Source organism: Doryrhamphus excisus, linkage group LG16, assembly GCF_037039965.1.
Source record: "Doryrhamphus excisus strain RoL-2023G ecotype Guam linkage group LG16, RoL_Dexc_Guam_v1.1, whole genome shotgun sequence".
NCBI lineage: Eukaryota > Metazoa > Chordata > Actinopteri > Syngnathiformes > Syngnathidae > Doryrhamphus > Doryrhamphus excisus.
Genome location: NC_136372.1, coordinates 3625178 through 3635984, shown reverse-complemented (window position 1 = coordinate 3635984; position 10807 = coordinate 3625178). Strand labels below are relative to the sequence as shown.

The window sequence follows — 10807 nt, the reverse complement described above, 5'->3', positions numbered from 1 at the left end:
GAATTTTATATGTATTATATACATAATTTTACAAAGGGGTATAGAAAATGTGTGGCATCTTTTTTGTGTTATTGCATTGTTTTTTGTAAAAGTGATACAGTAACAGTAGCTTAAAATAGCCCAAAAATTATTGCAATTAGTTGCCTTGAGCAAGGCAATACTGGAAATAAAATTATAATATCAAGTCAGAATTGTATGTCAATAACGGAAGTTATGATTGATTTGATTTGATGCCAGACAGAGATTTTAATTGAGTTTGAGTTGCATTTGCGGTAATCCGGACAAACCATATTCGTGTGTTTACAGCAACCCCACACGTTCACCACTGGAAGTGCGCGCGCTTGTGTGGGGAAGCGACGTGCATGCGCTGGAGCAACAGATCCCCCCGCGCATGCGTATTTGATTGTTTTGACTGAAAATGCCGTCGGTTTCGAAAACGGCGGCCAATGCGTCTCCTCAAACCGAGAAACCTACCCACTATACGTGAGTACACAGCCGCCGCCTACACAGACGGCAAACCTCGGCCTCGAAAAGCGTCGCTTTCTTGTTCCTTTCTCCCGCGTTGTCTAAACTCTTTATGTGTGCGCGCTGAAAAGATGGTTGCTTTGTGACTGCCTTAACATTGCATACCCCCCCCCTAAAAAAACAGTCGATACGCCAGTGCTTTAACGTCAATTGACTAACCCACCGTGAGCGGAATAAGTCAAAAAACGTTTCTTTAAGGTGTAAAATCGCATTTAGGTATCTTTTACGCGTCGTGCCGTCAACTTTTTTCCCGAGCTCGTCTTTGTAGCCAGGAACTGACTTAAGCTAGCCCCGTCTGCTTGTAAATAGCTCGGCCTTATTTTGTGTTCCCTCTCGCTACGCGCTTTTATTGACGTACGCTCAAGGGATTCCCACTGGAGTTGCGTCGGAATCCGTACGCAAGTTGCTATGTGAATACCCAACCAACGTAAAGCGACCCAAAATACAACAGGCTTGTCTTGCGTCATTTCGGGACTCATATTTTTATGTTTTGCTCGTCAATTGAACATTTTTATTATCACTTGACTTATTTCCCCCTCTGCTCTCTTCGTTGTTTTCAGCTACTTGAAGGAGTTTAGGACCGAGCAGTGCCCGCTGTTCCTGCAGCACAAGTGCACGCAGCACAGACCGTTTACGTGTTTCCACTGGCACTTTCTCAACCAGAGGAGGAGGAGACCCATCAGGAGGAGAGACGGAACTTTTAACTACAGCCCGGACGTCTACTGCACCAAGTACGACGAGACCACCGGCATCTGCCCCGATGGAGACGAGTAAGTTGATTTGGTGCTGTGGCCCTTTAAAAAAATGTCCTAAGTTATGTTTACATAAGTGGTCTCCAACAGGTGGCGACCCGTGTTAGAGTACAAGCATTAGTACATTACAATGTACATTACAAACTTTCTTTGACGGACCCGCACATGAGTGCAGGGTCAGGAAGTGTGGACAGGAAGTGAAAATTGTGGACAGGAAGAGGTGTAAAAATTGTGTTTACAAAATTTGTGTTTGTATGTAAACATGTTTACAGGTGGCTTGAGACCCGTGTTAGAGAACAGCCAAAATAGAGAATTACAAACTTTGTTCTGTCACTTTTTCTTTGACGGACCCGCACATGAGTGCAGGGTCAGGAAGTGTGGACAGGAAGTGACATCAGAGGTTCAAAGTTGACTTTTAGCTAGATTACAGCCACAACTAAAGCCTGTGTTGTTATGATTATCATGGAAATTTGTGTTATTATTATTATTATTATTATTATTATTATTATTAGGGCAATTATGACATAATTCAAACCTGCAATTTAAGCCTGTTGTTCCAGTGATCAAGTCTGGTATGTATGTTACCAGTGACCACCGGCATCTGCCCCGATGGAGACGAGTAAGTTGATTTGGTGCTGTGGCCCTTTAAAAAAAAAATGTCCTCGGTGATGTTTACATAAGTGGTCTCCAACAGGTGGCTTGAGACCCATGCTAAAGTACAGCCACATACTTTCTTCTGTCACTTTTTCTTTGACGGACCCGCACATGAGCGTAGGGGTGAGTGGACAGGAAGTGACATCAAAGGTTCAAAGTTGACTTAGCTAGATTACAGCCACAACTAACGCCTGTGTTGTTATGATTATCATGAAAATTTGTATTATTATTATTATTAGGGCTATTATGACATAATTCAAACCTGCAATGAAAGCCTGTTGTTCCAGTGATCAAGTCTGGTACGTATATTACTAGTGACACCCAGTGACCACCGGCATCTGCCCCGATGGAGACGAGTAAGTTGATTTGGTGCTGTGGCCCTTTAAAAAAATGTCCTAAGTTATGTTTACATAAGTGGTCTCCAACAGGTGGCGACCCGTGTTAGAGTACAAGCATTAGTACATTACAATGTACATTACAAACTTTCTTTGACGGACCCGCACATGAGTGCAGGGTCAGGAAGTGTGGACAGGAAGTGGAAATTGTGGACAGGAAGAGGTTAAAAAATTGTCGCAGGTTATGTTTACATACAGGTGGCTTGAGACCCGTGTTAGAGAACAGCCAAAATAGAGAATTACAAACTTTCTTCTGTCACTTTTTCTTTGACGGACCCGCACATGAGTGCAGGGTCAGGAAGTGTGGACAGGAAGTGACATCAGAGGTTCAAAGTTGACTTTTAGCTAGATTACAGCCACAACTAAAGCCTGTGTTGTTATGATTATCATGGAAATTTGTGTTATTATTATTATTATTATTATTATTATTAGGGCAATTATGACATAATTCAAACCTGCAATTTAAGCCTGTTGTTCCAGTGATCAAGTCTGGTATGTATGTTACCAGTGACCACCGGCATCTGCCCCGATGGAGACGAGTAAGTTGATTTGGTGCTGTGGCCCTTTAAAAAAAATGTCCTCGGTGATGTTTACATAAGTGGTCTCCAACAGGTGGCTTGAGACCCATGTTAAAGTACAGCCACATACTTTCTTCTGTCACTTTTTCTTTGACGGACCCGCACATGAGTGTAGGGATGACTGGACAGGAAGTGACATCAGAGTTTCAAAGTTGACTTTTAGCCAGATTACAGCCACAACTAACGCCTGTGTTGTTGTTATGATTATCATGAAAATGTGTATTATTATTATTATTATTAGGGCTATTATGACATAATTCAAACCTGCAATGAAAGCCTGTTGTTCCAGTGATCAAGTCTGGTACGTATATTACTAGTGACACCCAGTGACCACCGGCATCTGCCCCGATGGAGACGAGTAAGTTGATTTGGTGCTGTGACCCTTTAAAAAAATGTCCTAAGTTATGTTTACATAAGCGGTCTCCAACAGGTGGCTTGAGACCCGTATTAGAGTACAGGCAAAAAGTGAGTAAAAAAAACATAAAACGGAAAACACATGTATTGAGAATTACAAACTTTCTTCTGTCACTTTTTCTTTGACAGACCTGCACATGAGTGCACAGGAAGTGACATCAGAGGTTCAAAGTTGACTTTTAGCTAGATTACAGCCACAACTAAAGCCTGTGTTGTTAAGATTATCATGAAAATTGATATTATTATTAGGGCTATTATGACATAATTCAAACCTGCAATGAAAGCCTGTTGTTCCAGCGTCATTTACATATGTTACTAGTGACACCCAGTGGCCCACGTGGAGTACTACATTTAATCGTCTTTTAATACCGCATACAGTAATGCATTTGTATTTTTGTTCACCATTTTCATGCTTGAAAATGCTTAATTTAGTACAAGAAAATGTCAGATTTGCTTAAATCAGCACATTTTTGACTAAAATGTGGCACTTTTGTGAAAATAAAGTCACACTATTATGATCTGTTTAAAAAAAATATGATTAAGTATAAGTGTAATTAAGTATGGCAACGATGTAATTTTAGGTCCCCAAGATTAAAGCTGTAATTTTTGTACATTTTTGGAAGAGGATTACGTATTCTTCCTGTGATGGAACTTTGAAACTTTATCGCTCCTGTACACACTTATGTGTACATAATGCAGTAATGCAAAAATTCATGAAAGTAATTATTTGTGCCTTGAGTCTTTATTACGTATGTTCTATCATTTTTAATATTTTTAGATGAGGGCAACTCCACTACAGTATGTACTTGCAATCGAACACTTTGTTTTCTTTGTTTCTGTGTGTGTTTGCATACAAAGTTATTCTTTTCCCGGCGGCTTTTTTCCTTTTGAGTCAAAAATTTGGCAAAGACGGGACGTGCTAGATAGTAATGGATAATGAACGACTGCAGCTCCCGCCTCTGACAATGGCAGCTATTTTTGTATGACCTTACCTGTTGCCATGGCAACTGTTGCTGCTCAAGATAGAGGGAGAAATGGATGCAACTTTTCTGGCTTTTTTTTTTTTTTCCTCATACTTGCAGGGTTGCCCAATACCGTTGTTGTGCTTTATCATTTCCAGGCTAACAAATGTTGTGTTTTTCCGCTCCCATGCCGTCCCCAGTTGTCCTTATTTACACCGGACCACCGGCGATACAGAGCGCAAGTACCACCTCCGCTACTACAAGACAGGCACGTGCATCCACGAGACGGACGCCCGGGGACACTGCGTGAAGAACGGCCTCCACTGTGCATTCGCTCACGGGCCGCATGATCTCCGGCCTCCCGTCTACGACAGCAGGTTCTTGTTTTAACATTTTATTGTTTGTCTATATGTGCCCTGTGATTGGCTGGCCACCAGTCCAGGGTGTACTCCGCCTTTTGCCCGAAGACAGCTGGGATAGGCTCCAGCATGCCTGGGACCCCAGTGAAGATAAGTGGTAGAAAATGGATAGCTGGAGCCTATCCCGGCTGTCTTCGGGCGAGAGGCGGGGTTACGCCCTGGACTGGTGGCCAGCCAATCACAGGGCACATATAGACAAACAACCATTCACACTCACATTCATACCTATGGACAATTTGGAGTCGCTAATTAACCTAGCATGTTTTTTGGAATGTGGGAGGAAACCGGAGTACCCGAAAAAAAAACCCACGCATGCACGGGGAGAACATGCAAACTCCACACAGAGATGGCTGAGGGCGGAATTGAACTCGGGTCTCCTATTTGTGAAGCCTGTGTGCTAACCACTCGTACACTGTGCAGCCCCTAAAAGGTTTTATTTCCTTTTATTTACAAAATTGGGTAATAAGAGTTTAAAAGTCAATATAGGGGTGTTATTTCATGTCTAGAGGGCTCTAATAATGCTTAAATATCCATTCATTTTCTACCGCGTATCCACATGAAGGTCGCGGGCGGTGCTGGAGCCTATCCCAGCTGTCTTCGGGCGAGAGGCGGGGTTACGCCCTGGACTGGTGGCCAGCCAATCACAGGGCACATATAGACAAACAACCATTCACACTCACATTCATACCTATGGACAATTTGGAGTCGCTAATTAACCTAGCATGTTTTTTGGAATGTGGGAGGAAACCGGGGTACCCGGAAAAAAAAAAACCCACGCATGCACGGGGAGAACATGCAAACTCCACACAGAGACGGCCGAGGGTGGTTATATATATAATATATATATATTTTTTTTAACAGATGTGTCTGCACCTACTTCACCAAAAACAAATTCCTAGTATGTGTTTGATCATACCTGGCAATAAAACAATTTCTGGTTCTGATTCTGATATAACGTTTAATTATCATAAAAAAATAGATTTTATTTTTGTTATGATAATAATAAAAAAAATTCAATCTGTTCCAATAATTTTTCCTATTTTAATTTAGTTTCCACGTGTTGAGTATATTGCAATGTGCCATGTCTAATGTCCACACAATGACCCGTGACAACAGAGAGATCCAAGCACAAGAGGCGCTCCAGAATGGACAGCTGGGCTCCGGTGAAGGCATCCCTGACCTCCAACCCGGCGTCTTAGCCAGCCAAGCCATGATTGAGAAAACGCTGACTGAAGACCCCAGGTGGCAAGGTGAAAGACCACCCACTCTCCACTTTCTGTCATTTTAACCTTTTATATGATCACAGAAGAAGACAACATGAGCCTTTTTTTTTTCTTCTTCTGCAGACACAAACTTTGTTTTAGCCAACTATAAAACCGAGCAGTGCACCAAGCCGCCCAGACTTTGCAGACAGGGCTACGCTTGCCCACACTACCACAACAGCCGTGACCGCAGACGCAATCCACGCAAGCACAAGTACAGGTGAGCCTCAAAGCCCGCCTTGGGTCTCAAAAGAACCAAATTGCTATCAATGGAAGCGCAGCAGTGGGGGAACCGGATGTGACCTTGTATAAAAAGGTTGTGACGTTCTAACAGGTCGACTCCGTGCCCCAGCGTGAAGCATGGCGACGAATGGGGCGAGCCCTCCAAGTGCGACAGCGGCGACACGTGCCAGTATTGTCACTCGCGCACGGAGCAGCAGTTCCATCCAGAGGTGTGTGTGTGTGTGTGTGTGTGATGTCTCTTTTTAAATAAAGGCAGCACTCGAGTCTGAAGCCGCCATTTAACTGACTTTGCTGTTTTTCGTCTTCAAAAGATCTACAAGTCCACCAAATGCAACGACATGCGGCAGACGGGCTACTGCCCCAGAGGGCCCTTTTGCGCGTTCGCACACGTAGAAAGTGAGTCCCGACGGTTCATTTTATCCGCCACACGTGACCCTGACAGTCTTTGACCCCCCACTTGAATGTTTACCCACAGGGATCCCCTCCACAGAGGAGACCATGAGCTCGTTGCTGACGGCGATACAGTCCGGTTCGCAGCCTCTTCTCGGCTCTCAGCATTATCCAGAGTGTCCGGTGGGCGAGTGGACGACCGGATGCTCCAACAACAGCAGCAGCAACGGCCAAGTGGCGAATGTATGCACGCTGAATATCGATGTAGATTTGTAGCGTTTGTGTTGTTTTGGGGTAGAACATTAGGTACATCTGCACTAACACATAGAGGTGTTTCTACTATTTTGGTCATTTAGCTACACACAGTGGCGGCACGGCGGTCTAGTGGTTGGCGTGCAGACCTCACAGCTAGGAGACCAGGGTTCAATTCCACCCTCGGCCGTCTCTGTGTGGAGTTTGCATGTTCTCCCTGTGCATGCGTGGGTTTTCTCCGGGTACTCCGGTTTCCTCCCACATTCCAAAAAAAACATGCTAGGTTAATTGGCGACTCCAAATTGTCCATAGGTATGAATGTGAGTGTGAATGGTTGTTTGTCTATATGTGCCCTGTGATTGGCTGGCGACCAGTCCAGGGTGTACCCCGCCTCTCGCCCCAAGACAACTGGGATAGGCTCCAGCACCCCCGCGACCCTCGTGAGGAAAAAGCGATAGAAAATGAATGAATGAATGAATGAGTTTTCCATAGCCGTGGCCATGTTCTTGAGATTTCTTCAGCCCGCCCCGCCCCGTTAGCCGAGGAGTCAGCCGCTCTGCATAGACCTCTCTAAGAAAGCGTCCTGTATGATGTGCATGATGCATACTGCTTAATCCTTTCATGTACAGTATCAAACTTTATGTAGTTAAATTCCTTGAACATGGCTAAAATTGTGTGTGTGTGTGCAAAATGCGCTACTGTTTGTGTCAGCGGTCGTCAAATAAGACGCCATTGCACAGTGAGTCAAAGTCAAACTTTGATGTTTTGCCTGTCTTGGCACCAGTTTAACATCAGAACCGTTGCGTCTATTCAGGATTCGAACCAAGACAAACAGGTTTGTGAGTACAATCTTTAAACATCATGCATATACAGATGTGGACTTTTTAGCAGGGGCGAAGTCCACCCTGATTTGTTTTTGTTGTACCAGCTGTGAAATATTGAGTCAGGTTTACAATGTATTAAAAGTAGCAGCAACAATTGCAATCAATTGTTTGTGATAACTTGCAATGACCCTCAGTTTGGACCAAGTTTGGACACCCCGGTAAACCCGAATTGTATCGATTTAAAAATCAACACTTGTCTTTGTTTACTCCGTTCAGACTCAAAACACTGTATTCAGCGCCGTGAACCCCCTGGCATCCAGCTTCACCTCCAGCATAACGTCCAGCTTGGCTTCCAGCATCGGCTCGGACAGTTCCTCCCCCACCACCTTATCCACCATGAACGCGAAGGCCACGCCCTTCTACCCGGGGAGCAACACGGTGGAGTCTGTCATCGGTACGTCAAAACGTGAGCTCCTGCTGTGCTGTTTTTGCCGCACATCTTGATGAGTTGTCTTTTTTTTTTTTTTTGGTCTCTCTCACCCCCCAGGATCCGCCCTGGACCTCAACTTCAGTGACATTAACGTGGCATCTCTTGACAAGGAGCTAGAAGAACAAGACAATCACATTGGGCTGGAAAGTAAGACTAATGACAAAATACAGAGCTCATATTCATAAGTCAACTCATAATGTCTTTATTGTGTCGCCGGTACGTAGGTCAAAGGGTGCTCGGCAGCTCGGCCCCCGTCAACATTCCCGGCTCGCTGGCGCGCTCGTCCTCCTTCAATTCCTCCTCGTCGCTGTCCACCTCGCCGCTGAGCTCCCTCTCGCAGTCGCTCTCGCAGTCCCTTCTGTCGGCGGCCGTGTCGCAGCAAAATCACACCGCTAGCATGCTAGCCAAGCCGGAGCACGGCCTCCTGGGAACGCCCACGTCCTCTTCCCAGAACTCCTTAGGTAAGCTTATAACAACTGGAAATGCTTTGAGAAAGGGAAAAATATGACAAAACCTAATATCATGTTTATTATTATTATTATTATTTTTAAAGAATGGGATTGAATAATTCCTCATATAGCTGGCATCTATAAACAAAACAGTGGTAGTTATTTATTTGACTATCGTCACTGCCATTGGATTCCCATCAATGCATTAAAGTGCACATATCAGCTGGTTCCCATGGATATCAGATACATCATTCCCATCTTTATTTTTCAGGAAAAAAAAATCAGTCGGGATTTCACAAGAATACGTCAAAACATTCAGAACAAAACATCAGAATTTTACAAGAGTATGCTGTAGTATTATGAGGAAAAAACCTTCATTTTAGTAGTATAAACCATAATGCTGATAATAGAGAGCATTTTTTGTCCTGAAATCCGAATTCTTCAAATTTTCTTATCTGGTAAACCTTCAATCAGGTAATATAAAAAAACAATAACAATAATCTGCTACCCAAAAACATCATACAAAGGGGGGTCGGATGAAATTAGCTTTGCATCTTCCTAATCCTTTTTAGACGTGTGGAATTATGAATTGTCACGTGAAAAAATCTAATTAAGCCGTTACCATTACCCTAAATTTGAAATATTAAACAAAAAGTACTTAATTTATTTTTAAGATCCAACTATTATGAGAAAGAATAAACCAATTTCGATTATTTTCTCTGACCAGGCTTGAACGGCACAGGCAACATCTGGGACTTTGTGAGCGGCAGCTTCTCGCCAAGTCCGTCGCCGGTCTTCAGCAGCCTGGCGTCGGCGAGCAGCGGCGGGGGTGGCGACGTGGCGCGTCTCTTCCGGGAACTGGACGAGGCCAAAAAGAAGATTAAGCAGTGGGAGGAGGCCTGGCACCAGGTCAAACAGGTAATATAATATAAGTCCACCCGTTGCTGGAGACTACCCCTGACTTGGGGCGGCGGGGCGGGGGGACAACACCCTGTACTGGTCGCCGGCCAATCACGAGGCACAGAAGCATTCACGCTCACATTCACACCTATATGAGTCCTATCTGATCAGGGCATGCCTAAATATTTGATATATTGAGCATCTCCGGTCACGACATCGACTTGTCTCCAGGCTTACGAGGCCTGTCAGAAAGACGCCCGCGAAGCCAAGGAGCAAGCCAAGACGGCGGAGGGGGAGCGGCAGCTGGCCGAGCAGAAGTGGGAGGAGACGGAGCGCAAGCTGAAAGAGCTGCGGGGGGACTTTGACGCCGTTTGCCGCGGGCCGGGAACGCCGCTCCTGCGCGGCTACGGCGAGCTGGACCAGCTGCCGCTGTCCAAGCTGCACTCGCTCAAGAACCAGCTACGCAACGACCTCGACCTTATAGATGGGGTGAGAAAGACCACGACACACGCACACACACACACCAAACTGAACATTTACCACCACACATGCACTTCCTGATGGTTCTCTTCTCCGCCCCCCCACAGGTAATATATCAACTTCAGTCAAAGAAATGTGTAGTTTGCCAAAAGCATGACCGATGCATTGTGCTGCAGCCTTGCCAACATTACGTTCTATGTGAGAGCTGTGCGCCTGGCAAAGCCGAATGTCCCTACTGTCGAACAAAAATACTCAAGTGGTGATGTACCACCAACGCAAAGGTACTATGTAAAGAATTTAGCCTATTTTGGGTATTTTTTGGGGGGGGGGGCGGGGGGTCAAATAATAGATATCAAATTTTTATATAGCTCATGAATGAAATGATGTTTGACTCGTACACGCAGGGGGATATTGGGATGTGCAGTTTTTTGCTCATTTTACGTGTGTACAATGTGTCGTCTCGACTGCAGATACTCGCAGTACTACTCGCCCTTCTGGAGGTTTTACTGCGAGTGCTATTGAAAGTTTTCTGACAGAACTGAATGTGGGGATCTCCTTTATTGAATGCACTTAATCGTTACAACCCACACATTTCATTAAAAAAACACACTGCAGAGATCCTGTTAAATAGTTTTTTTACTAAAGAGAACAAAACGTAACTTTGACACCTGAAAATAGTACCGTAAATCCCGGACTACTGAGCGCACCTAAATATTTTTATACCTGTATACTGAAGGCCGCACTTATAATACATATAAGCCCGTAGATGTCCATGTTGTAATATGGGTTATTTACACAGAAAGACACACTATAAACCT

At 44.6% G+C, this 10807-nt stretch overlaps 1 protein-coding gene across 1 annotated transcript; it reads left to right on the top strand.

Moving 5' to 3' along the window:
* Window positions 1-329: 329 nt before the first annotated feature.
* Window positions 330-10807, top strand: unkl (unk like zinc finger). The gene is made up of 14 exons (XM_058049636.2): window positions 330-483; window positions 1086-1295; window positions 4481-4657; window positions 5816-5949; window positions 6046-6181; window positions 6296-6413; window positions 6516-6600; window positions 6680-6837; window positions 7947-8124; window positions 8218-8307; window positions 8385-8621; window positions 9337-9527; window positions 9741-9998; window positions 10097-10807. The coding sequence occupies exons 1-14, from the start codon at window positions 419-421 to the stop codon at window positions 10250-10252; spliced, it is 2193 nt and encodes a 730-aa protein (XP_057905619.2). The 5' UTR covers window positions 330-418; the 3' UTR covers window positions 10253-10807.